Genomic DNA, 27168 nt, shown 5'->3' with positions numbered 1-27168 from the left:
TATTGAAAGCCCTATTTTACTGTTTACGCACTGTTCTCCATAGTGGCTGCCCTAAGGTACGTTCCCAACAGTGTAGGAGGGTTCCCTTCTCTCCATGCTGAGCAGGGTCATTGTTGATCCCAAGCAGTACTAGGGCCAGGGGACCAGCGTTGTGGTGAGAAGCGGATACATCCCATCCAGAGTCCCCGAGCTGCCCCCACACATCTCACGCCCCTGGCCCACGAATGGGTTGACTGAATCAAAGGCACAAACAAAAACTCTGTTCCATCCACAGTTATTTTTGAACTTGTGGTTTATATCTTGCCCACTTTATATAAAAAAGATTCAAGACAGTTTACAATAGGACCATTAATTTAAAAAAGATAATGAAAAGTACAAATATTTTTAAAATAGGTCAAAACCACTGAGAATGAAGGAGACATATATTGGATGATTTAATTACAGAAATGAAAAATAATTTCAGCTCTAAGCTTCCTGGCAACAAAGGCCCAAGAGGGAAGTCTTCACCGTCTGAAGATGGAAACACCAGCTCACCTGCCAGGAAGATGCACGCCTGACACCAAATTCTAGGACAAACAAGCTTTCTTCTAAAGAGCCAGGAGTTCTGCTTTCACTTTTGAAAGGCAGGCTGGTATCCAGGTGTTTTTAAATCTTATCAACATGCTTAAAAGGTAAGGAGACACTTCACTGAATCAAGCACATGGATTCCTAACTCTCTAGCTCTAACCAAAGATAAAAACAAAAGCGGTCTGCTTTTCCAGGATTTCTGTCCTGGAAACAGCTACCTGCTAGTAAAACTGAACGCTAGGTCTCTGGAAACATCAGGTAGCCCCAAATGCTGAAAGAGTCATAGCAACTAACGATGATCAGAGGGAAACGGAGGAAAGAATGTCCTAACCGCAGGGCACAGCTCAGCATCCAGAGCATCTGGTTGAGTTTCGATGCTTCTACCTGAGTGACAGAAGTGGGCACGGTGCTGTTCCCTGTCGGGTCCTCAGGACGCCCTTACCAAACAAAGAGCAGGGTGAAGCCCTCCACCCCAGGCCAGGGGGCTTCACATCCGACAGTAATTGTAATAATGAGATTCTAGCTGTGGGGGGTGGGCAGGCGGCGGTGCCCTGGAGACTTAAACTGTGATCTGTTGATTTTCTCTGAAGAAAGGTCTCTGGTGGGAGGCACAGATCTCTGGAAACATCCGGAAGACCTGGTCTGGTGGGGGCTCCTCGGGGGCCTGCATCAAGGAGCCGGGGCCACAGCCCTTCCCTGCTTCTTCTACCAGCTGCCGGACATACAGCTGCTCCACCTGGGACATAAGCGCACAAGTCAGAGATGAAGCAGGGTTGGGGGGATGCTATCTGCACATCCGGCCCAGAGCTGTCACCCAGAACCTCCAGGACCCCCACAGAGCATGCTATACCCTCCCGGCAGTGCCCCAGGCTGGCGAGCCAGGGCCCCCAATTCCACCCGTGGGGTTCACTTCTGACTAGAGCTCACCAGGGCTGGGAAAGCCCTGATCTGTCGCCTAGACTTAAGGACTCTTTCTGAAAAGGTGGTTTTGAGTTTTTTAAAAACTAAGAGTGGAAACCACGTAGATTTTGAGAGTCCTAGAATCTGAGAAGATAGTTCCGAGGTGAGGAGGATCCGCTTGCCCACTTGGGGTCTCACCCAGGCCTGCTCACACGTGAGTGCCCATCCCCGCCCCACTTACCTGGACGAGGATGAGCTTGGAGCGCAGCGGGGTCGTGTCCGGAAACTCCTCTCCGAAGCACAGCACCACCCTGCTGTCGGGCAGCCGACTCTGGCTGTTGTAGAACTGCTGCAGCTCTGTGGATGGGGCAGGGGTTGGGGGAGGCGAGGCGGTGTGGTGAAGCCAGCCACCCACCCCCTGAGCCAGATGGAGTCAGGGCTCTTGCACCTATGCCCGCCCACCCTTCCAGGTCCCGTCTCCCTTAGAAAGCTCCCTAGGAGGCGTCTGGCGGCCACTGCTGCTACAGAGAGGAGATCAGGGCTCTGGGGACCGACTGGCAGCCTCAGGACCCCAGTGAGTGATCATCCGGCCTGAGCTTCCAGGGGGAGCTCCCACAGTGGGAGCCTAACCACCCGCCTCACAGACAGCAGCAGCCCCAGGCAGCACTCCCACGCTGCATGTGCAAGGTCAGCGTGTCTCAGGATGTGGACACAGCCCCTGGGGGCCTTGTTGCCAAGATGTGGGTTCTGACCCACAGGCCCAAGGCGGGGCCTGAGACTTCCTCCCAGCTCCCCAGTGGGGGGACAGCCCACAGCAGCAGGCGAGGCACTCAGTGCCTTGATCCTCCCCTAGCGGCGCCCCCTCCAGACGTGGAGGTCGGGAAGGAGGGGCCTGGATGGCTTGGGGAGAACCGGCAGGGCTCAAAGGCAGGGGCACCCCAGCCTGCCACCCCAGATGCAGACAGGAGGGAGGTGTGTGGGCACTGACCTCGGAAGAACTGGCTGGTGTCGAAGACCCTGACCACCTCGTCACGTTCCAGCTTGTTGGGCCGGTCGCGGGCAGGCGCAGCGTTCCCGCTGTAGAACACGCGGCCCTGGCACAGCCGCTTGACCAGCACGCCCTGCCTGCTGCTATGCAGGAGGACGCCGCGCTCCAGGTGCCCGAACAGCTTCCGCGTCACCTGCCGCTGCCGCTCGCTGGGGATGGCGTCGGCCGGAGGGAAGCGCACCAGCTCCAGGCCCTCGGGCCCGTACAGCTTCCCGCCCGGAAGGCCGGGCTGGCCCAGCGACAGGCGGCAGCCCTCGGGGCACGTGGTGGTGGTCTGGCCCATCAGCTTGCCCCCGTAGTAGAAGCTGATGACCATCTGGGAGAAGGCTGTGGGGAGACGGAGACGGTCAGGGGCCGTGGGGGGCAGGGGGGTGCCATCCCTGCTGTGCCCACATGTCCCGAGTCTGCCTTCCCAGGAGGATGGGAGGGGTGACCCTCGGTGCACCTGGGGCCTCTTCACTTTCTGGGGAAGTTCACGCACCCCTTCTAGAAATAATGTTTTTATAAGCATGAATAAATACTGAGCATCACCAAGGAAGCCAGTGAGTCAAAGTAGTAATACTGTGGTACCACCCACCCTACTTCTGTCTCTTAACTGCTATAATTTACAAGTCACAGCTGAGGGTCAACCATGTTAATTTCTTAGGAAAACAGCTTCACCTCACAGACACTGCTACACCATTGATATACACAGCATGCAATGTTAGACCATAACGTGTACACATGTATATACATATATATATATAAATGTATATATGCATGTGCACACACACACAGTACTGCCCACATTCATAATGTAAGGAAATGCTAGATGTGATTTCCAGGTTAGGGAAAGCAAAGATGTAATCTGTTTCCTGACAAATTCACAGTCGCTTTGGGGTTGCCTGAATTTCCAATTAAGAATCTCAAACCTTTCATCCAAACCTATTCTTGGGAAGAAGTCTGAAAAGTACTCAATTTAAGTCAATGTTTCCCAAAAGGTGCCACAGGTAAGATTACCAGGGTGGGTTGGGGCGGGGGGAGTGGAGATAGCATTTAATAAATGAAAAGATTATCCCCACTTTCCGCATTCTCTCAGTGTCTGGTCACCTCAGGAAGAAAGCCCCAGTGCGGTGCTGAGGGATCTCAACGATGCTGCCCACCTCCCTCAGACCAGACAGGCCGTGAGCCGTGGGTGCGGACACCGCAGGGTCTGGGCTCCACTGAATCTGCTGTGGCCTCTGCCTTGCTACTTAGAGCAAGCAGAACTGGTTCCATTTTACAGGCAACGATGGATGGTCTCCACTTAAGTTTAAGCTGTAAAAGTGAGACTGACTGACAGAAAACTCAAGACATTGGTAACAGCCTAGGCAATACCCTGATGTGGAAACAGATGGCAAAGGTGGGGCCTCAAGTGACTAAGGTTGGGGCACCTCTGCGGTGGGAGTGAACAGAGCATCAGATCCTAGGGACCCCCTTCCCCAGAGGGACCTGCACGTTAAGATCCGTGTGTCAACGGGTAAGACCTGTGTATTACTATAACACCCAGTAGCACCCGGCATCCGCTACAAGGGCCACACACACACTACCCATGGGCCCGGGGCCCCAGCTCCGCCGAGGGCCGCCTGTGGAGCCACACCAGCTGCCAACGGCCCGACTCCGCTGTGCCCCCGAGTGTGCGCGGTGTACCAACCACCTGCCCCACTGTCGGGGGCGGCCCCGCGGGCGGCCACCTGCCGGGCCCGGGCGGGCCCTCGCACTGGGCTCTGCGCAAGGAACCCCTGCTCGGACGGTGAGGCTGCCCGCTGCGGCTGCAGGCGCCATCTTCCCCACGCTGGAGCTCAGCGGGGTCCAGGATCACACACTGTTGGGGTCTTCGGGTGCCCTGGTCCACCTCATTTACTTGACTTTTGGGGACACTGAGCCCCAGGGCTCCGCGCCCACGTCTCATCCCCTCCCCCCAGGCCCCGTCTGCACACCTGACACCCCCTCCCCTCCAGGGCAGTGCCGACCTTTGTCCCAAGTGAACAGAACAGTCCGGATCGACTGTCACCACTCTGCCCCTTGGCCCTGTCATCACCGCCTTATCTCACGCCAGCGCCTCTGACCGTGTGAACATCTGCCGCACAGGCGCTCCGGAGAGGCCGGGGCAGGGGGAAGGGCGTGGGGGCCCAGAAGGGCTTGAGTGAGGACGTGCACCTGCCCCCGCCCCACAGAGGGGCCCCCGAGGAGAAACACCTCAGCACGGCCCCCAAGGAGCCCACCACAGCCCTGCCCTGCTCCCGGAGGACGGCCCTGCGGGGGGACAGCCTGACCACGGCGGCGGCACCAAGACACCAGGAGCAGGGACCTGGGACCCGGCCTCCTGACGCGGGGGCCCAGCCAGGGGTTGGGGCAGGGGGTCCCCTGCTCTGTGCCCCAGGCTCCCCGTCAGCAAAGCGGAGACGACGGCCCCGCCAGGCGGCTGAGGGCCGTGAGACTGTGTGTGTGTGTCTGGCATGAGTGAGCACCGGGTCAGCGGTGGTTCCATGAACTGGATGACACGGAGCTGACAGCCAAGTCCCGTCACAGCCCTGCTCTCAGCTGCGCCAGATGCGTGCCCTAGCCTCGCTCACCGAGTCCTCGCAGCCACCTGAGGACGAGGCCATCACGCCAGCCTCCAGGCGGGAGACGGGCTCGCCCTGACCACACAACTGCCAGGTGGGGGTCTGGCCCCAGCCCTCCCCGGCAGGCCACCCCGCATCCGCCGCACCGTATGCTCCAGACGTCACCCGTGACCCCAGCCACCGCGCGGACACAGCGCACGTGGACACACAGGTGCGTGTGGACCCGCCAGCAGAGTGGGGTGCTGTGAACATGTGTGTGCTGCCCACGTTTTGTATGGAAGGTTTCACACAGAAATCCAGACCCCTCGTCTCTAGAAAATGTGGGGGAAGCAAGCCCAGCTGTGTCTGTTTCCACAGGGCCACCCAGAGGTGCGGGGCCCCCACTCTCCACTGCACCCTGCCCGCCTCGCTCGACGCCTCCTCCCTGCAGGGCTGAGGACAGGGGACCCTGACGACCTGTTTACCCAGCGGGGCGTGTGTGTGAACCCAGCAGAAGGACCGAAGTCCACCACCTCCGCAGGAGCGGGGGTGGACTTTCTTGGCTCGGCCATGGCCGTGGGTCTCCCCACATGCTGGACGGCTCCACCACCACCGGGGGCACTTCCTCCCCAGGCTGTCTTCTCGCCCCCAGGCCCCCAGCCCTGTGCCTGCGACTCCCCCGCCCAGGAAGCACCGGTCAGCAGGCTACCCTGGGTGCGGCCTCTGGTGGGCACAGATGCCCAGGTCTGAACCCCCAACCCCGCTTCCCTGGCTGTGGGACCCCTGGCGGAAGACTGAACCTCTAAGCCTGGTTCCTCCTGTGAAGCTGAGTCCCGACCGCCCCCAACTCGCAGGCTGCTGGCAACGGCGACGAGCTCTGAGGACAGGGGATCGTTTCCCTTATCCTCCTGCCTGGGGAGACCCAGCTCCACTCCCCCAAATATACCCGTCTGGTGAGGGCCATGGTCAAGACTCCGCCCTCCAAGCCCCGTTCCCTCCGCTGCACCGGAAGCCCGAGACCCGCAGCCCTGACGTCCCGTGGTTCGTCTGGAGGAGCCAGTCTGCTTGCTTCTCACAGAGCCAGGCAGCTGCTGGGGAAGACAGCGCCTTCCTCCACCCTGAAGATGCCACCACTGAGCCTGAGTGTGAATCCTGGAGGCCAGAGTCCACAACCCCAGCACAACTAAACAACTACGAGGCACAGGCCACCTCTGCCCACGGGGATGGGAGCAGTCGGGACGGCCCAGCGCTGCAGCCCGACTGGGGTACCTGGAGTCTCCAAGCCTGTGCTGGGGGAGCAGTAGCAGCACCTGCCCAGAGGTGGCGCAGTGGTGAGCGGCGTGGATTCCAGCGCCTAGCTGGACACCGCATGCGGTGACATCCACCACCGCCATTTCCAGTGTCATCATCATAAGTGTAGGAGACGGTGTGTCGGTACAGGAGCCTGACACCAGCGACGGGCCAGAAAGCTGCAGTAACACACCAGCCCTCAAGGCGCTGCTGAAGGGGCTGTCATGACTGTTCCTACTTCACGGAGGAGGAGCCCGAGGCGTCGACGCTTTGCTCAGTCCACCTGGGCTCACCGAGTCCCCACACCCTTCCTCCTGCAGGATCTCGCCTGTCGCGAGCTCTGTGGTTCTGTCTGTGGGTCCAACCCCAAGAACAGGCCCTGAGAGGCCGGTCACTCACTCCCCAACAGTGAGGAAGAGGAGCCAGGCTCCCCACCTCTGATACCAGATCGCGCTCATTCACAACCCTGGGGGCCCCCACTGGTCCTGAGAGCTCTGTCTTCAAAGAACGCGCAGCCCCATCCCCCCCATGCCCCCACCCTGCCCCGAGCCCCCCTACCTGAGTGGTGGGCATCATAGGTGCTGTACCCCGGCACCAGCGGCAGGCCTGGCGAACAAAGCAAGCAGCATCAGACGCAGCCCCATGTTCCTCCAGGTTCCTCTAGGGGCCCCGCGCGCACCCCGGGTCCTGCCATGGGTCTCTGCTGTGCTGAGTGTTCTCCCGTCCAGCACAGTGACCAGGTTTCAGAAAACCGGACCGTAACCTGCCCAGCGTGGAGGAGACTCCCTCTGTCCTGTGGGACTGTGGACCGGTGACACGGTGGGGCCACACTTCCTTCCCACCCGGGGGGTCTGCTGCGAAATCACTGCTGGACTGCGGCCCCCACCCCAGCCTGATCTCGGAGGGGAGCCCGGGGCTCGAGGGTTCCCTGGGCATGCTGCTGCAGCTCAGGCCCCAAAGCCTGGCCACCTCAGGCCGCTGGGCCAGCGGTCACCTCCAGGTCTACCACCGGGGATGGGGGACAGAAAAGTGAGGGAGGAGGCAGATGGGCCCGTACCCGTGGGAGGAGGGTCACTTCAAGGAGCAGGACGGGGCAACAGGAGCTAACGAGAGGGCAGAGGCCACAGTCCAGCCTCACAACCCTGGGAGCGGGTCCCGGTGTCTCTGCTTTATATCCAGTAAAAGGGGGCTCAAGGCAGGCGTGCAGCCCCCCGCACAGGCTTCAAACCCAGGCTCTGTGCTCTCTCCGTCTCAGACACGCTGGGTCATCCCCTACCCCGAGGCCTCAATGTCACAAGAGACTGACCTGACGGACCTACCGCCCCCACAGCCGAGAGCCACGACCTCCTTGTGGCCTCCTGCTCTTCCGGCCACTCTCCCCAGGAGCCCAGTGGGGAGCGCCACCTCCTACAGGAAGGACAGAGTGCCTTCCAGGGAACGGTGGCAAGTGGGGGCCTAGTTGTGGCCAGGCTCTGCCTGTGGGGTCTGAAGCCACAACAGTTCTCTGGGCGCAGTCACCTTCAGGAAAACAGGAATCACGGCTACCCCACTGCCCGCCCGCCCCCAACAGCAAAGCATGAAGACCGATGACTGTCAGGGCGGGGCTCCCGCCCTCACCTGCACTGGGTTGCTGCATCCACCAGTCTGGGAGGAGCTGGCTCCGGCAGGCCTCAGGCGGCGAGGGGCTCCTCTTGACCATCCCCATGTAGTCATCCACGGGAGGCTGCGAGAGGAGAGCGCGGCTGTCACTGGGCTTCCAGTCTTAACTAGACCCACACCATCACCTCCATCGCACGAGATGAAGGGAAGACCCAAGACAATAAACCCACCAGGCTGAGCGATCACAGCACGTGACCAAACCACTAGCCTCTGCGGGGCCCTCACCTGCTCACGGGCCTTTTACAAGGAACTGCCTGCTGCAACAGCCATAAGCCTAGTCACCCGGCTGCCCTGATGCTCCAGGGAGAGCCCGCAGTGATGCTGGACAGTCTGCCACACTCCAGCTGCCCCCCAGAGACGTGATGGCTGTCACCTCCAGGAAGGACAGCCCAGAGGAGGCTGCACTTGGTTACCTGCCTCCTCTGCCTTCAAGCTTCTCCAGAAGGTTCTGTCACTGCCCTGTGGGTTCTGAGAACTCCTAGACCACCTACACCACCTTCTACAAAAGCTGCGTGGGATTACTTTAGCTAGGCAGTGTCGGCCTTGCAATGGCCATAGAGAGCGAGCTAAGGAGCTAAAGGCAGCTATAATTAGTATTCAAAACCCATGTGTTTTGCTTAAGGAGACCCCGGGAAGCCTTTCCTTACAGCCTGTGAACTGCGATCTTACGCACAATCCTAATGAGCCTGGTTAGATGGCTCTGCAGCTTCTTGAAGACTAAGACCTGCACTCACACAACAGGGACCAAGCCGTGTGAGGGCTGGCGGGTAATCCATGTCATGAACCCAGCCCACAGCAGCAAAGGAAGCTTATTATTTTTTTTTCCCCCCACTGCAGCCTGCCTAAAAAAGGCCAGGTGATATATGGTGCCACCCAAAATGTTCAAGACTTGACGAGTCTTAAGCTAGGGTTGGGGGTGGGGGGGACTCGGTGGATGCGCAAAGGCAGCTGGGCCCCAGCCCTCGGGACAAAGGACGGAATATGAGGTGCAGGCACTGACAAGCGGGCGAGGCCAGGCCCTCCCGTCCCATCCTGGCTGGAGTGACAGCCTGAGCAGGGCACTCGGGAGGTGCCGCTCTCCCCCCGATGCCCTGGACACGCCGCCCTGCTCACCTCCTTGATCAGCTCGTCGATCTCGGAGCGCCCACACTCCATCTCCACGGCCTCGCTCACACAGCCCGGGGCCGCCACACCTAATTTGCCTAGGGAAAAACGGACAAGCGCGTGATAGACGGCACTGAGGCGTCACAGCCGTCACCAAGGCCACAGGCAGCGGTTTCCTAAGGCTAGGCTGCAAGAAACAGAAGTCAGCCTGTGTCTTTCTCTGGTTGGGGAAAGGCCAAGCGCGGGTCTTCCCATGCTGCTCTGGTCATCTGACCAGCAGGCTCTAAGAGCAGCTGGCCGCTGCTGTGCCCAGCACCCAGAGGGCCGAGGCAGGGCTTCCGTCTCTTCCTTCTGTCTGCCGAGATCTAAAGTGAGTTCATATCCGGTTTGCTCCAGACCCAGCAGGGCTCATAGTTACAAGCTGGGGCATCTGAAGACACGCAGATTTCCTGGCAAATGTGTGTGCAGGTTGGAGTCTTTTTTTAACGTCAATGGGCAGGAAATCCCTTTTTGGCTTTTCCAAATATACACGTGTGCATCTGTGTGCACACACGCAGAGCACCATAGGCTCAAGGGTGCCCAGGCTGGAACCCGCCAGCAGTAGGGACCTTCTACAGGCGCACCAGTGTTCCCACGACAACCACTCTGGATCGGGCTAGTTTCTCCCTCCATCACCAGGCCGCTTCCTGGGTCAGAAACTCGCCTCATTACACCCGTCCATGTGAAACGTATTATGACCAACAAACACTGGTTTGCTGGAATTCGGTGGTCCTAGTCATCTGGAGAATCAACCCATTGTTTCACCAGGGCTGAAGTTTTTTGATTCCATTTGACAGATTCAGGAATTCACTTGGAAGCTGCTGACGGAGGAAGTAGGGGGCAGGTGGGGCACCCCTAGGGCAACCAGCAAACCACTGGGGTAGAGAGGAGAGCGCGCCCACCTAGACATTATGCAAATGCACGGCTCCCCGGCCCCTGAGAACCCTGCTTCTTTAACATCCACCCTGCAGGTGATGCTGGCTGCACTCTGGGCTATAAACACACCAGGGTCACCTGCCCAGTCGAGCCTGGCTGACCCCGGGGGCGGGGGATTAGAGAAACTTCCCTATTCCTTCAAGTCACAGTTTACTCCGTGATGATGAAAAATGATCCCAAACTGGTAAGTAAACTGGAAAGAGAGCCTCCCAGAGTCTTCGCTGAGAGGTGTCCCCCTGAGGGGAGGCCAGCGGATCCCCCAGGGGAAGGTCAGTCTGTCTGATTTACTGCTGATTATAGATGAGGGTTCAGACTCAGTAGAGCTGGGTGTTAATTTACAGACAATAAGCTACAAATGATCAGTAGAAGAGATCACCCCCAACCAGGGCCCGGCAGGATACGCAGTTTCAGCTCCACCTCCTGCCTGTCACTGACTGTGGGCCGCAGCATCGCGTGTTGTCCAGCAAGACTTCTGGCCACGTGCGCGCCCTCGTTAACTGGCTCAGCACCTCTCTGACCCAGGCTCCCCAGATACTGGGTTGGCCAAAACGTTCGTTTGGGCTTTTCCATAGAATCTCGTGGGGAAACCCGAAAGAACTTCTTGCTCAACCCGGTATTTTTGACAGTCTCAATTTTTAACTTTGTAAAAACTACACATCAACATTTCCAACCTCCCTGCAATGCTAAGAGCTCCCTCAGAAATTCTGAATTTCTGCCTTGCCCTAGGTAGTTTGAGGGTTCAACTTCTTCCCAGCTGGCATGACTGGATGACTAAGTAAGTGGCTAAGGACAAAAGGATGCTGTGCCAAGACTAACTGCAATGTCAGAGGCTAAGAAAATCGGTGTTAGAAGAATGTTTTAAACCCGGGATGGTAATGAGGCTTCATCCTGCTGGGCCAGCTCTGACCTGGAGCGGCCACAGGGCACAGCACAGTGGAAACAACTGAGGCCGGACTGGAGAGACCCTGATGGATTAGTGACGTCTGCCCGGAGCAGCGCATGGGAAGCAGGGCCGTGCTGTAAGGCTGGCTTTGGCTATTCTGCTGCAATCGCCTCACAGTTGCTTTCCTGGGGCTTTACAGGGGAGGAGACTGTAGGAATTATCACATCCTGCGGTTCCCGTCGGCCATCAGGACCCAGCATCTAGAAGCCTGTCCAGTCTCCAGCCCTGAAGCCAGCAGTGTGCCATGTGCAAATTCATTCCAGAACCTTGCCCTCAACCCCTATCAGCCATCCCTTCTCTGCCCAGCTTCCTCTCTCCCAGCCTGCTCTGCGAGCTGCTAAACAGCTCTGCAAAACAGAAGGGATCCCTCATCCACACATCGGGCGAGTCTTGTTCCCATCCAGGATGGTTGCTGGACCCCAGGGAGGCCCCAGCACGTGCTCCTGGTCCTATGGTCAGCCAGCCCCTCACCAGAGGCCGCCCCATCTCCCCACCTCACCCACCAGAGGCTGCCCCGTCAGTCGGCAGATGGTGGGTGAGGTCAGCGGAAAGAGACCTCCGCCTCTACTGACACAAGGGGGCGAGCTATTTGTTTAGCTGGACCCCGTGGGCGGCCACTCGGATCCCAGACCCAGGCGGCCTCTGTCGGGCCAAGTGCCCATAAAGAAAGGACACTTACATTTCTGCTCCTCCTCGGGGACGATGCGGTAAACTTTATATGGCTCAGAGATGTCCAGCTGGGACCGGTCTGTCACTTCCTCAAAATCTGGACTCTTGTTCAAAGCGCAGCGTAGCCTCGTCTTCCACGTGGCTGGCTCGGCCTTGTCCCCTTCCTTAAACTTCCCTTTAAAAACGGCCCAGGCCTGAAGGAAGAAAAGAAACACATGAAACACATAGCTGGCCCTGGGACGTCACACCCAGAACTGACCACAGGCAGGACCTGCTCTGCCCACCCCCCCAAGTCCTCCTGCACCAGCCACACTCAGCCAAGGAATTTCAGGGTTCGGAGACCCCAGAGACGCCAGTCACACCACCTGCTTTGACAGAAGTGAGAAGACACACACACACACACACACACGCGCGCGCGGCGTGGCTCTGCCTCCCGCATACCCTCTCCTGGACCCGAGGAACCCAAGGTTAGGGGCACACTGAGGAAGCGGCAGTTGCCTGGGGTTCCACTAGAATGTTCAAAACAAAAAAGAATTTAGTTGCTTTTTCAAATCACCCTCGAGCTAAAACTCAGCCTGAAAAGGGAACATCTGCAAAAAGTCTCAATGTGCCCTGCTACTTGTGACAGAAATGTGGTTCTGCATTTTGGCGTTCAGTCTAACCCTCCCCGCCCCCTCTCTCCCCTTCCACTCCCCAGGGTACTCTTTAAGATGCAAAGAAGTGTTTTCCCTCTCTGTGGGTTTCTTCACAGCTCTGTCTTCTGACCTCTCCAAACCTTAGAATCTCAAGTGAGACCAGAAATTCGAAGGTGGAAACTTTAAGTCAACATGTAAACTGGAGAAGTATTTAAAAACAAAATTAACATGTGGATGGGCATGTTTTTAGATCTCAAAATTGGATACAGACACACTGACTGGGAGGTCACTACTCTCAGGTGAAAGTAACACTTGGCATCAGGTAAAATCAGATATCCTTCCTGCCTGAAGGGACAAATCGGAGAGGATTCTCAGCCCCCACTCAGGAGAACGCAATCCTGAAAGCTCGCTTTCCCAAGGTGATCCGGTCTGGAATTAGAAACCAGCGGTTTTGACTTCCAAGGAATTTCACTCCAGCAAGCAGCAGGTGTTTCTGACCTCAATGCACACCCAGTCCCCAGGGAAGCTCGTTCCGATGCGGATTCCAGGGCCTTCACCTCCAGAGTTTCCTTCGCTGTGTGGGTTACCTCTGGGAACCTGCACCTTTAGCCAGCGTCCTGGGGATTCTGACTTAGGCGGCTAGGAGGCCACACTTCCAAAAACCTCTTAACACCCTTGAGTCACATCCCCATTTAAAACAGTCCTAGATTTTCCCCTGGTGGTCAGTGCCTGCACTGTCTCCCTGCCGATGCCCTGAGTGTGGGGTCTACAGCCCCGCCCCAGGGGAGAGACCGAACACGCACCCCGCATCCTACTACAGACCGTGCGCAGTCCCTCCCTCCTCTCAGAGACACAGGGCTCCCCTCTGTGAAAGTAAACGGTTTCCAATCCTTTTCGTTTATTAACTGCATCACAATGCATTTTTTTTTCATAGAAATTGAAAAGTAAACTCTGTACATGCGGAACAGTAACTTTAAATTCACACTGTGTTACATCCGAGTCTCTCCACCTGGCGCTACTGACACTGGGGCTGGATCACTCTTCGTGGTGGGGCGTCCTGGGCTTGCAGGGACTTCCCGCAGCATCCCTGGCCTCCTCCACGCCAGCAGCACCTCCGCTGCCCGCTGTGACACGCAAACGTCTCCGGACACTGCCGCGCGTCCCCCAGGGAAATAACATCACGCCTCACACACAGCCTCATTTGAGAACCACTGAGCTGGTTAATCCACATCACAGATGGGGCTGGAGGAGCGTGGATTTGGGGGCCGTATCGGGACAGCTGGGGTGTATCCAGAGCCTGCAGGGCGCCGCCGTGGGCGCTCGTCCCCACGGGAAATCCAGGGCACCCACGGAACAGAGCACAAGCACTAGGCTGGCGCCGGGCGCCTGCAGGCCAGCCTGCCCTGAGCCCTCTCTGCCTGGAAAATGCCACCCACCTCAGCTGGGTGACCTCTCAGGACACTAGACAGAACGGTGAGCTGAGGTCTGCGGAGCCGAGGCCTCCCCCCGGGCTGCTGTGTGCTCATCGGCAGCCAGCGCTAAATCCAGCACCTCCGGCACCCCCAGCGCTAAACCCAGCACCTCCAGCCCCCCCAGCGCTAAACCCAGCACCTCCAGCTCCCCCAGCGCTAAACCCAGCACCTCCAGCCCCCCCAGCTTAACACACTGTCTCAGGGAACAACATGTGGGTGCCAAGTGGGACGGGATGGAGCAGGTGACTGGGAGGCTGCGCTGAGCAGATGCGAACTACGACAGACAGGACGGATAAACAAAGTCCTACTGTAGAGCGCAGGGACCTACTCAACATCCCAAGACAGGCCTTAACGGGAGAGAATGTGAAGAGTGTATATACACATGTAACTCAGTCACCTCACTGTGCAATAGAAACTGACGAAACACTGTCAATCAACCACACTTTAACAAAATTTAAAAGAACAACAACATCGTCGTCTCATCTTGTGCTTTAAAAATCAAACGTGATTTTTTTTTTTTTCTCAAAGGCCTACTGAATTTGAAATACTTGCTACTACATAAGTTCTAACTTATTCAGGCCTGTCACAAAGCCTGGTCAATGGCAGAAGAATTAGTGAATCACGACCCTCAGTTCTGGACATGAGTTTGAGCAAACTCCAGGAGATGGTGAAGGACAGGGAAGCCTGGTGTGCTGCAGTCCATGGGGTCACAGACTCAGACGTGACTGAGCAACTAAACGACCACCACCCTCAGTTAACTAGATCTTCCCCCTCAACTTTATGCAAAAGAAGCAAAAATACTTTTTTAAAGATAAGTGTGACCTGCTACCAGGGCCTCATCAGTACAGTCAAGGATGGCAGAGAATGAGCTGATGTGGTTCATGATTCACTCTCCTATCTCTGGTCCACACCACGAGGCTGACCTCAGAACGACACCTGCAGACAATGAGGGGTCCTCTGGTATAAGTGGCTTCTTATGACCCATGACTAAGGCCAGAACACAGGCTCATTTTTCCTCTTAACTCATAATAAATGTTTGAAACAAAAAGCTCTCTACTTAACCAGAAAACTCCCAGGACGGCTCAAGGCCTGACTGTTGGCATCTTCCAACAGCCAAGTTCTGCTCGTGGACCTGGCAGAGAAGCACCCCTTGGAGGATGAACTGAGTGCAAGTCAGGGACGGGCCAGACAGGTCCCTCCACCATCTTGCACCCACCAGCCTGGGCCATCATCCTCCAGGGGGCCGCCCAACTCTGGGTGGGCACCCAACTCCCTCCCGCCCCCACTCCTGCCGAGATTGTAGACTCATCTCAGATTGCCACACTAAGCGACTGCGTAATCAACGGAAACATTGGGAATCTTACACATTTTTCTCAACGCTGTTGAAACGGCCATGAAGAGCATTGCATAAGACGTATAAATCTGGGGCTCGATTTCATTACCCCCCCCGGAGCAGCGCTCATGCAGGGAGCAGGGGGAAGCCAGAGGCCTGCATCCCCGCGACAAGCCACAAGCCGGGCTGTGCAGCCACTGGTCCCGACCCTGCTGGCCTCCCGAGGTGGTCTGATGGTCAGCTGGCAACTCTGCCCTCAGCCCCCCACGCCTGCACTTCAACCTGTTTGTCCTGGTCTCGGCCAGCTCATAGAGGGGTTCTCCATGGGAAGCCAGAGTGTGCCCACTGGGGGCACCTGGCATTTTCAGGGGCCTGTCTGGCTGTCATGGTGGGGTGGGGAAGCTACTGGCATCCGGCCGGGGAAGACCAGGGTGCTGCTGACACCCTTAGGTGCACAAGACAAACCCACACAAGCAACGCACCAGCCCCAGGTGCCCACAGTACCAAAGCCCTGGCTCGTGGCCAGCTGTGATCTAGAACTCCCACCACACTGGCTAGACCAGGGACAGTGGACAGTATTAAAATTCAGACGGAGCCATTCCCAAGGGTGTTCGCTGTGACACCAAAGCCGAAAGCTTCTCCGAGAAAAGCACCCACACCACCACCAAGAAGACTGGAGGCAGGAGCGGCACCCAGGCTCCCGACCTGGGACCCCAGGGAAGATACCTGCCAGAGGTTCAAACTGCGAGGGGCCCTGAAGGTAAGCGCAGAATGCCCGCACGCACCCACTTTTCTTGGAGGGACCAGCAACTGGCATCAGACCACCAAAGAGCTCTGACCTGGAAGAGAACCACTAAGACGCACAGCGCACCCCCCCCCCCCCAAGACACCAAGCGAAACCGTGAAGGACTGAAATGCCTCCTGAGCCCGCGATGACCCACTGGCGCTCTGCTTTGGGCCTGAGGCATGATCTCTTATTTTGGTTGTGTTGGGGACACTCATTCCCGGTAAAAGTCTGGGGCTGCCCTGGGGTCCTACAGTCCTTTGCTCCCATCATTCATGCCCATGGGGGTCTGGCTCTGGCCCTCCCCACTCCTCTGCACTCACTCAACCTCCCCTCCCCGAACTCCCCCAAATGTCCACAACCACACATGGCAGCAAGTTTGTAACCTTGATTTCGAGTCAGATCAGCTATAAGTCTCTTTGCAAACAGGAAGGCCTGGGTGCACCTTGACCTGGGCTCCAAAACTCCTGGTGTTCAGGGAGGATGAAGCTCGCACTTCTGGAGTCTCAGAGGAGCCCACAGGTGACCCTGACGACCTGGCTGGGCTACAGAGATGGGCAGCTCCAGCTCCTCTGCCTGGATCTAGGTGACGGATATGGCTGGGGGTTGGGAATCTGGATTCAAATGCTGCCTCCATCACCTAGGAGTGGGAAGGCCTTGGACAAGTCACTCCTCCTCGTGGAGCCTCCACAGAGCAAGGACAGGAACAGCGCCAACTGCACAGGAGTATTTGACGGGAAACAGCACCAGAGCCGTGCCTGGTGCAGGACAAAGGCTCAGCCTGATGCTGCCGCCACGATGCGCACTGTGGAACTAACCAGCAGGTCGTCCCAGGCTCAGGGGAATAGACAATTCTCAAGGGAAGTGGGCTATTTTTAGACATCTGCTGCAGGTTCAGGACACCCACATGACCTGCCCCAGAAGTCATGACAGATGGTGTCTCTCATCTAAGTTGACCCTCCACTGCCAAACAGAAGTAGAAACTATGAAAGAATGAAGAATTAAACCTTTCCGAGAACTGTAAGTGGAATTTAGGTGGCAGACCACGGGGGAAAGGTCTTAGTCTGAAAGAAGTATGTTCCCTCTGAGTTTGCTAAACCTCATGCAAAAGTTTCCCTAGTGGCTCAATCGGTAAAGAACCCGCCTGCAGTTCAGGAGACCCAGGTTCAATCCCTGAGTCAGGAAGCCCCTGGAATGAGAAACACCAACCCACTCCTGCCTGGGAAATCTCACAGACGGAGGAGCCTGGTGGGCTACAGTCCATGGGGTCGCAAGAGTCGGACACGACTTTCGCGACTAAACCACCATGCAAAGACAATGGCAGCGCAGAAGAAAAGTGCCCTTGGTTTCTTATAGGAAAATGCCAGCTATAGAGAACTGACCTTGAAAGTGGTTAAATCATTCAACAGACGTGAAGTCACCTACTGTGTTTTTTTCTGAGACGTGTTCAGCAACATTTCAATATGTTCAATCAACATTTGTTTTAAGAAACTGGAGCAAGACTTCCCTTGTGGTCCAGTGGTTAAGAATCTGCCTTGCAATTCGGGGAACATGGGTTCGATCCCTGGTTGGGGAACTCGGACCTCACCTGCTGCAGGGAATAAGTCCGCAGGGATGACCAGAGTCAGTGTGCCAAAATCAAAGACCTTGCCTGCCGCAACTAAGACCTGATGCAGCCAAATTAGTATCTTTTTAAAAAAAAAAAAAAGAAAAACAACTGGGTTCATTTTCAAGGAAAGAAGAAAGACATCAATCGCTTGACAGCTCTGTGGGGTCCCTGGGGGCCAGGTCTCTACCTTGAAGATGGAGGCATCCACTTCCTGGTTGTAGTCCTGCTTGCCGGCATGTTTCCAGGGGATCCGGAACATGGTCTTCTCGTCGTTCTCCCAGATCAGTCCCGGGTACATGGTGCTGTCGATCTGCTCAATCAGCCACTGCCGCAGCCGCCGGCCGCCGTTCCGGTCACACATCCTTGGGAAAAGAAAACACATCCTGTGAAACTTACAAGCACGCTCTTGTTATTCACAGCGCTCCAGGTACTCAACAGCCAGAAACCACTAACAGGAAAAGTCAGAGGATCCCAACACAGGTGCGGGCTCGGGGAAACCCAGGGATCCAGGAACTCAGGCCACGTGCAATGAGAAGACAACGCGCCTGCCTCCAGGACCTCCGATCCCAGTGGAAACCGAAAGCTCCCTGGGAAGTCTGCAGCCGTGCCTCGGCCAGATGTTGGTCCAAGCAAGGCTATGGCTGCGCTCGCCCCAGCTCTCACCCTGCTCCGTTTCACGCAAACAGCTGCACCTGAGGGCATCACTCATCACTCCATTTTTAGCACATGGTGGGGGAAGTCACTTTCACCTTTTCAGGCTCCCTCAACGAGCAGTCCGTCACTCTGAGAGCCAATTCTATTAATGCTCAGCTGGAACAAGGTGCGTGAGCAAATGTGACATTTGTGCTCTCGGAGAAAGAGAAGTCCATAAAGCTGACTGTCCCATCTAGAGTGCCTTCACGGCTGCTCTGGGAATGGGACAGGGCTGAGGCCCCATTTGAGTCCCACCACCTGTCAGCTAGGTGACCCTGGATCGTCACCAATGCTCTCTGACACACCAGGGTAACCTCAGGCACCTGGCGTCATCGTGGTGGGGTCTCAGGGGACCCGTGGACAGCAGCCCACACAGCACCTGGACCTCAGAAGAATGTCACTGAATAGGACATCTTGTATCACTGCTCCAACTTTCTTTACTGGAACTCATGACCAACCGGGGCCTCGCCACCCAGGGCACCCAGAGACGTGGTGGAGAGGAAGATTCCTGCAAAGTGGGCAGCTTCCTGATGGCACAGAGAGAAAGCAGCGCTGCCGTGCCGACTCACAGCCCACAGTTACAAGAACAGGCTGGAAATCCCCCAGGCTGTTGGACAGACGCCCACCCAAAAAAAAAAAAAAAAAAAGTCCAGCATTTCAATTCTTCCGATTAAAATGTGACCTCTTCAGGCCAACCAGTTTGAAAACAATCAGCAGTGACAAGACATACTGTCCCTAAGAACATGGTCACATCCAGAGCCACTTGGGCCAGTAAAGCAAGAAGCATGTGTTTTAGACACTCCAGCCACCCCACAGGTGGCTCTGCGGTTGGAGATGGGGTCCCGGGTAGGAGGGGGTGCAGGCCCCTGAGTGCCACCTGAAACCTTTTCATCCAGTAAACTCCAGCTGCCTACTTGTGGATTTACAGGAGTGAAGCAAGCGACATGGGAAGCGGACTTCAATTTTGAAACCCTAGACCCCAGTGAAGGCTCTTCTCTAACTAGACCTCAGGAAAGCCACTTGGCCATCTCTCTCTGAAGCTCTCCTCATCTGCAGAGACAATGGATCTCAAAGTCCCAGAATCTGATTACAGCCCCTCGTGCTTGTAAGCAAACAGGGAGAGACCTGGGAGGGACACCTGGTGAGAGAAACAAAAGGCCACCACCGCGCACCCCAGAAAATAACCTAGCCAGGCAGAGGTTCCCCAGAGTTTTCCCAGAAGAGAGATGGAACAGCTCCCCTCGCCCCAGGAAGGAGCTGGGTGAAGGCCGAGAGGGGCTCAAACACGAGAGAAGCAGGGGTCTGCGTTAACTCGCTAATCTCTCGATTAAATGAGATGGTCCCGCTTGGCAGCATTTTGCTCACCCCCTTAGTACAAAGTTCATAAACTGGAGTCCATGCTCCAGGAGTCTCCTGAAACAAAACGCAAAGCTTTGTTTTTGTGCGGGCATTTTTCTAAAAAGTGGCTCAACACCTTCCCATCGGGATTTCTAATGGATCCATAACCCCCAAACCTATTAAAAAACAAACTCGTGGTGATCTAGGAGAAAAAGAAAAAAGAAAGTAGAGAATGGCACTGAGAGGAAGAGTGAGTCATAGAACATCAAATACTCTAGAAATCATCTAATCCAGCTCCCCTTCCTTCAAAAGAGGAAAAACTGAGGCCCAGGCCCCCAGACCCCCCAGCAGGGTCTGGTTTCACTCACCTAGAGGCGAAAAACCATGGTTACAAGTGAGAACCTCTGCACGTGGACAGCTCACCTCAATCGTCACTGACATACCCCACCCCCACCCCAAGATTAGAACCCTGCATTCAAAGCCTATGATTCTCTTACACTGTGATCTGTAACGATTTACTGAACACTAACCAATTAATTCCACCAAATGCTGAGCCAGGAGACATTTATAGGTGCAGTCACATGTTGATGACTCCCTCTTCCTCGATTTTTAGGTAATAATTCTCTTTACAGGCCAAGACCTATCTGAAGCTAATCTGCATCTCTGCAAATCAGCCAGGGGCCAGGCTTCCCAGGCGGGAGGTGATAAAGAGGCTGCCCTGGGCCCACCCCACGTGGACTCCAGGAATGGTCTGGAGGTGGTAGAGGTGCAGGACACTTGCCTTCCCCACGCCTCTCAGGGAGCCTGGTCTTTTGCCCTGGATGCCAGGAAGACCAGACCCATTAAAGCCATTTCTCCTTCTAGCCTCAATCTTGCTGAAATGCCTGTGTGTGAGCGTGTGTAGTCACTCAGTCGTGTCCTACTCTTTGTGACCCCATGGACTGTTGCCCACCAGGCTCCTCTGTCCATGAGATTCTCCAGACAAGAATACTAGAGTGGCTTACCATTCCCTTGTCCATGGGATCCCCCTCCCACCCCCACCCCAGGGATCGAACCCAGGTCTCCAGCACTATAGGCAGATTCTTTACCATCTGAGCCACTGGGGAAACCCACTGAAATGCCTAAGCTCCTCCAATTCAAGTGGGAACCTGGCATAATCCAAAAGAATTGTCTCCAAAAAGACTGTCTCCTAACGTGGGTTTCAAAAAAAAAAGTGTTACATCCTTCATAAATTTGGGGGTGGGGGTAGCTGAAAACTCTGGAAAATTCAATTTCTAGCTTTCATCCACGCTCTGAGCAAGGAGCACACCTCACCTTAGAGAGCCTGCCCTTTGCCCTGTAGCTCAAGTTACACCACAGAGCTCTTTCAGTTGTGACCCCTTAGCAGACTTTCTTGCTAGGGACGACTGGGATACGGTAGAAGCAAAAGCCGCACTCAGACGTCTTAACCGTCATCAATCTGAATTAAAAACTCCTGTCCGCCCCGCTTCACACTCTAACCCCACTCGCGCGGCTGCTCGGCGCGGAGGGCAGTTTCACTGTCAGAACTCCAGCCCTGTTTCAAGAGCAGGATTTGAGCGGGAAAAGGAGCAAGTCTTATGATAATCGGTCAATATTCCCCCTCTCTGTATGCGCCATTCTAAAGTTTTCCAAAAGAAAACCAAATTTTGAGAAAAACGAGGCTATTTTAAAGCACCGGCCAATCTCTGGAAGCAGCCGCACCTGGACGGTCAGTTTGTATTCGGAAGAAAACAGGCCGCGAGAGCACGCGGGCGGCCTCGGCGTCAGGTGCCGTCCGCGCCCCGCGCCCGCCATCCACCTGCGCCGCCGGCCACGCTCCCGACCTCTGGCCTCCCCGGCCTCCGGCCGCGCCCGCCACCCACTTGCGCCTCCGGCGGCTCTCCCGGCAGCCCGCTGCCGTCGGTGCCCCGGGCCCCTGCTCCCGAACCCCGGCCCCCATGCCCGCCGCCCGCCCGCGCCCCCCGGTCGCCGTCCGCAACCCCAGCCCGGAGCCCGCCAGCCCGTCCGCGCCCCGGGCCCCCAACACGCAGCCCAACTGCGCCGCGGGCCGCACCCCCAGCCGGGAGCCTGCCAGTGGCGCCGACCCCGTCCGCGCCCCAGGCCCCCCGGCACGCAGCCCACCTGCGCCACGGGCCGCCGCCGCCGCCGCCCCGTTCCCACGTTCGCTGCGGAGCTCCGGAGATGCGCTTCTGCTCCCGGCGCCCGCGCACATTTAAGGCCGGGGGCGGGCCCGGCGCGCGGAGCGACGGCCGCGACGGCCAACGGGCGCTGGAGGGCGGGACGGGCCGCCCCCGGGGCGCGGCGCACCGGGCCCGCCTTCTTCGAAGCGCTCGGCTTTCCGAGAAATCACTTTGCGCGGAGGCGTCGGCGGTCCGTGGTCCCGGCGTCTTCCGGGGTTCGCTCCGGGGGTCCCGGGAGTGTCCGCAGGAATTCCCGAGGGCCGCGGGGGCGTCCGACGGCCCAGGTCAAGGTCAGGGCGGGTGGTGGGTACCAGATGGCGGAAGTCAAGCCAGTTAGGACAGAGGCGGGAAGTCAGATGGCGGAGGTCAGGGCTGTTGGGGGATGGAGGGAGGGTGTCAAACGGCGAGATCGAGGCCGAAGTGGAGATCAGATAGCGCAGGTCAAGGCTAGGGTGGCGGGGGTCCAGAGGTAAGTGCTGCAGACGGCCAGTGGGCCCCGCAGATCCCCCACCCAGGCCGAGTTATCTCAGCCAGTGTGGCCGGAGAGCCTGGGGCTGCGTGGGAGGATCGCCCCCATCCTGACGAAACCCCTCGGAACGTGTCTAGACAGTCATGACCGTCCACCTGAGATGTGGTTGAGGAAAGAACCAGCGACTTACAGATCCGATCCTAGAGAACCAGTCACTTGCAATTCACTGGAGGTGTCAGAAAAGGAAAAAAGAAAATAAATAAAAATAAAAAAATAGCCAGCTGAAGGTTTGTCTGAAACCGCTGCCTCTGAACATCGGAAGTAAAAGCGGCAGTGTCTAGCTGTTAATGCTACAATGTCCAATTAGGGAAATTTTCATCATAAATTCTTTTCCCCAGAAAAGATCGGTCTAGAAGGGTCCCTTGCATGTCTGTCCTGCTAGTATCAGCTAGCACTTATTGTAAATATGGGGGGTGGGGGGACCGAAATAAGAAAGTTCTGGAAACAAAAGGAGAAAAAGAGTTATTTTTCCATGTTCTGTCCTGGGATAGCCTTAGAATAGAGAAAATGAGCTTTTTCATTGACTTTTGCACCTCATTGGTCAGTGATCCACAAGCAGCAGCGTTCACTGGGCTATTTTATTCATTAGACTTTTCAAGAACCTATGAAAAGATTTGGGACTGAAAAAATTTTATTAGCCCCAAAATGCAAGAAAAAAAAAATACACTACAAATTTGAAGTGAATCAATGTTCAAAGAAAGATACCCAAAATATAACATGTCAACTTCATAATTTATCTGTTGATAAACATGTCATTATTATTTGAAAACCACATGTAAGAATTTCCTAACAACATGATTCCCAGGAAGTCATAGCAATCATAAATGAGTTCCCCATTGCCAAACAATTTCCAGTGAAAACTATTTTGAAGCTTCAATTGTTTAAGACTATTTAATGTGGGAGTATTTTAATATGTTTGTTAGGATGTGGGATGAGTGTCCAGAACTCAGAGCACCTAGGACCTTAGAAGTTCTTACAACAGCCTGTATGTGTGTTTACACTCACATCTTTTCACAAGTGTGTCGCTTAAACCTACCCAGGCTTACTTACCTATAAACGCTGTTCACTGCACAATGACGTGTGATCAAGTTTCAGCTGAACACTGCACTTAAATAAAAAGATAAGAATGACAAATATAGAGAAGTTGGTGGAAGGGTCCCAGCCTATATTATTGGCAGTAGGTGTCACTATATACATGACAGGAATTGTTCACAGTGCATGGGCTTGCATCAAAGCTGCTCCTGAAACCCCGTATTTTCAGTGTGGTAATTCCTCGCTGCTAGGAACAATTGCTGGGCTTCCCTGGTGCCTCAGATGGTAAAGACTCGCCTGCAATGTGGGAGATCTGGATTCGATCTCTGGGTTGGAAAGATCTCCTGGAGGAGGGCGTGGCAACCCACTTCAGTCTTCTTGCCTGAGGAACCCCCGTTGTCAGAAGAGCCTGGCGGGCTACACTCCATGGGGTGACAAAGAGTTGGACATGACTGAACAACTAAGCACCTGGACAATTGCTAACCTTATCTGCTTAGTTCTGCTCTTATTTAATGCACATTTATTGAGCAAGTGCTATGCACTAGAGGTGATGCCAAGGAAGGATACCCACAAAGCCTTCACCGTAGATCACCTCCAGCATCTCCCAGTCGTGGTAAAGTTCACCCTGATCTCCATGGCAACCTACCCACCTTCCTTCCTCCATCACGTACCCCTGTTTATCCTACTCTCTGCTCCCTCAGCTTAAGCCTTTCTGTCTATGCTGGCTTCCCCGTGGCTGCCATGGCAGGTCTAGACACTCCTCCTGGCATCTAAAAACTGTACTCTTCAAACCTTCTTTCTCCCCAGCATCCAGCAGGAGCACCTTCCGGAGACAGCAGCCTGTCACTGCGCTTAGAATGGCAGGATCTGGAGTCAAGCCCCTGTCAAGTCAGTTTGCTGACTCACTAAATGTGTGGCCTTGAGCAAATGAATTGACCTTCTTAAACCTTAGTTTCCTCATCCGTGTAGTGGTATTGATGATATTACTATGTTAAATGATATGAGATTGTCTGTTGGACTATTTTTCGATCTAAGGGAAGGATAGTTTCCTAGGGTTGAACCTAATCATTCCTGCCTCTAGTATTAGTGGGATCCAGTGAGCTAGGGTGGGTTGGGGAGGTTGGCCAGGAGATGAGGGAGAGAGATGGGAGATGGGAGACAGCGTTTCCATTTTTGAGTCCCTGCCTTCCCTGCACCTTTTCCAAGCCTGAGTGTAGGGAGGGGGGTTCAGGAGAGCTCTGAAGTGTGTTTGCTGAAAGGACAGGTGTCAGTGCTCCTGAGAAAACCAAAGTCACCAAGAGCAGGGTTCTGACTCTGCCCTGGAAATCTTCAGGACAAGGGAGGCACTTGGTGGTGGCATCACAACCATGCCCGTGTGCCATCTTCCACACTCAAGCCCCTGTGATTACACATCCCATCTGCACAGTCCAGCACCTGCTCCCCATGTTAAGGTCAGCTGATTAGCAACTTTAATTCCATCAGCAACCATGTTCCCTTTGCCCTGCAAGGTGATATATTCCCAGGCAACGTAGATTAGGGTGTGGGTGTCTCTGGGGCCACTGTTCCGCCAGCCACCCTGCCCTTAAGATCCACGTCAGGTCATCTGTTTCCTACCTCAGCCTTCAATGACTCTCATTTTAAAAACACGAGACACCACTTTCTGACGTAACTTGGGACTTAGCGCATACATTTGTGAATTATTTCATTTCACTGAATGCTTCTTTAGATAAAAGGTAAAATCTTATTCTGGTTCAGTATCCCTGATTAGCACAGCACTAAATGAGGGGCACCTTAAGTAGCAATGGTAAGTTCATTGCAGGACCTCAGGGGAGCAGCCGGAAAGGAGCCAGAAGCATAGCCATAGTCTCTGTGCTCCTGGGCGTTAGTTGGCGGTCTCCAAGAACACATCCGGGATCAGTGATTCCTGGGAGGAGGTGGGTACTCAGCACAGAGCTGTCATCACAGCTGACCTATTACAGCGAGAGGTCAGCCCAGGGGCCAGGAGGTGGGTGGTGAAGTCCTGGGGACCAGCCTCCAGCGTCCTCTCCAGTGGAGTCACACAGGACGCGCTAAATTCCCCAGCTGCGAGCCGAGGCGGCGCTGCGCAGTGCTGTCCAGCAGGGACGCCTTAGAGAGTCAGCGCCCAGGGTTTTTACTGGGGGGGCCAGTCCCTTGAGCACCCTCTGCCCGACACCCACCCACACCCCAGGCTCGCAGGAGGACAGCAGGAGCCCAGTGCTGGCCCCGCTGTCTGTACAGGTTTAGGACAGGGAGCCGCTTGCCACTCCTGGGCGTTGGGGGGACCCTCCCCAGGTCCAAGCTCCCAGACGCCAGTCGAGGGCCCACCTTGGAAGCAGGCTTTCTGGGGCCCCGTGTCTAAAGCCCCTGTGTTGACTCTTCTGCACATACTCCTAATCCTGAGGGGGACTTGACATGCAAACCTGCTGCACTCACTCCAGAGGTGATGTACCCCTTGGCAGCGCCGCCACAGCTGTCCTCCCCTCCTCCACCAGCCCCTTCCCTCGCCAGCTCTGCAGCGCCTGCTGGCTCCCAGCTCTGTCAGCCGCACGGATCTCAACAGGTCTCAGGTTTTCCCCTCTTATTCAGTTTGTCTCCACTGTCTTCCAAGTACAGCTCAGCACAGGAAACACAAATTAGGGGAATTCTTCCTGATTGCATATTTCCACAAGACGCTAACATTAAAAGATGACTCTAATGAAATTGATCCCCTTCGACGTATCATGCTGACTCTAAGTTGAATTTCCTGCTTAAGAACACAGTGATACAACGCAGCAACAGCCTTCCTCCAAGAAGGGCGGCACCAAATCAGACAAATGATCGTTCACTACGAGAGGTGGCATTAGTGTTGGAGCTGTGAACAGGCAGACCAAAGAACACTGGACGGACAGGTCCAAGACACAGGAAGTGTGAGAGGTCTATCAGGCAACAGATAAGAGAGGCTTTGGTAAATATTGGTATGACAGTGTCAGGGCAGCCGGTAGGTCGGGAATTCAGAGCAGATGAAACAGGATGTTTGCCCAGAAATAAGCCCACAGTCAAGAAAACAGAGTTGGAAGATTTCTTAAACAGGACAGAGAATGTACCGACCAGAAAAGAAAAGCTAGATAGATTGGGCTTTATTATAATTAAGAGCTTGTGTTCATTGAAAGACAGCATGCAGATAGAGGCAAGCCAAGGCCAGGAGGAGAAGACACTAATACTTCCAAGAAAAAGCTTGTACCCAGACATACAAAGAAATGCTATGAATCAATAAGAAGAAAGTTTCTATCCTGAATTCTCAGGCGGAAGCTGTTTACTGCATGGATCTTTGCATATGCTTTAACTTAGAAAACGCAATAGGGACTGTGACTATTACAGGATTGCACTTTGCTCAGTCATATTTGAATAGCTGCAGTGTTTAATTATCCACTAGGTTGTTATGGAAGAATTCTCAGCTGTAATTGGTGGTTGCACCAGAATAGTATATCGCCTGTATACTTCTCTCTCCAGTGGATTTTTTATGGGCCAAGTTTTCATAGTTTTGAGCCTGGGCAAACGCTTACACTTTTTAAAAGACATGTGATTGAACTGCACAAAGTTGATCCGTTTTGAGAGATCCTTAATGTCCTTGAGGTGGTTTTCGTGGGTATAAAACAAATGGTAAATTTGAATTCGTCCCTTTTGTAAGAGTTTTGAAATCAAGTCTGCTGAACGAAGTTATACCCTTGCTCTAATTTTATATACTTACGTCTATCAATAGATATTGTGATACCTGAATTAAAAAAAGAAAATAGAAAGACTGAATAGCCACTACACTAACCAA

General features: G+C 55.1%; 1 protein-coding gene across 1 annotated transcript; it reads right to left on the bottom strand.

Annotated features, from left to right (window-relative positions):
- Positions 1-21788, bottom strand: IRF8 (interferon regulatory factor 8). The gene is made up of 9 exons (XM_065925143.1): positions 21726-21788; positions 17740-17914; positions 11730-11913; positions 9142-9230; positions 7987-8092; positions 6928-6975; positions 2456-2842; positions 1709-1824; positions 1-1303 (listed from the first exon to the last, which is right to left on the bottom strand). The coding sequence occupies exons 2-9, from the start codon at positions 17911-17913 to the stop codon at positions 1127-1129; spliced, it is 1281 nt and encodes a 426-aa protein (XP_065781215.1). The 5' UTR covers position 17914; positions 21726-21788; the 3' UTR covers positions 1-1126.
- Between the last annotated feature and the right edge of the window lie 5380 nt (positions 21789-27168).

This window comes from Muntiacus reevesi, chromosome 2 (genome assembly GCF_963930625.1).
Source record: "Muntiacus reevesi chromosome 2, mMunRee1.1, whole genome shotgun sequence".
Taxonomy (NCBI): Eukaryota; Metazoa; Chordata; class Mammalia; order Artiodactyla; family Cervidae; genus Muntiacus; species Muntiacus reevesi.
The sequence above is the reverse complement of the archived record's forward strand: the minus strand, read 5'-3'. Positions and strand labels throughout refer to the sequence as shown.

Bases quoted from the DNA above. Each gene is read 5' to 3' on its own strand.
- IRF8 (XM_065925143.1), bottom strand. From the start codon at position 17,913: ATGTGTGACCGGAACGGCGGCCGGCGGCTGCGGCAGTGGCTGATTGAG. The intron at 9,231-11,729 runs GTAAGTGTCCTT...GTTTTTCCCTAG, and splicing joins CCCCGAGGAGGAGCAGAAAT to GCAAATTAGGTGTGGCGGCC. The intron at 8,093-9,141 runs GTGAGCAGGGCG...CTCCTCTCGCAG, and splicing joins TCGACGAGCTGATCAAGGAG to CCTCCCGTGGATGACTACAT.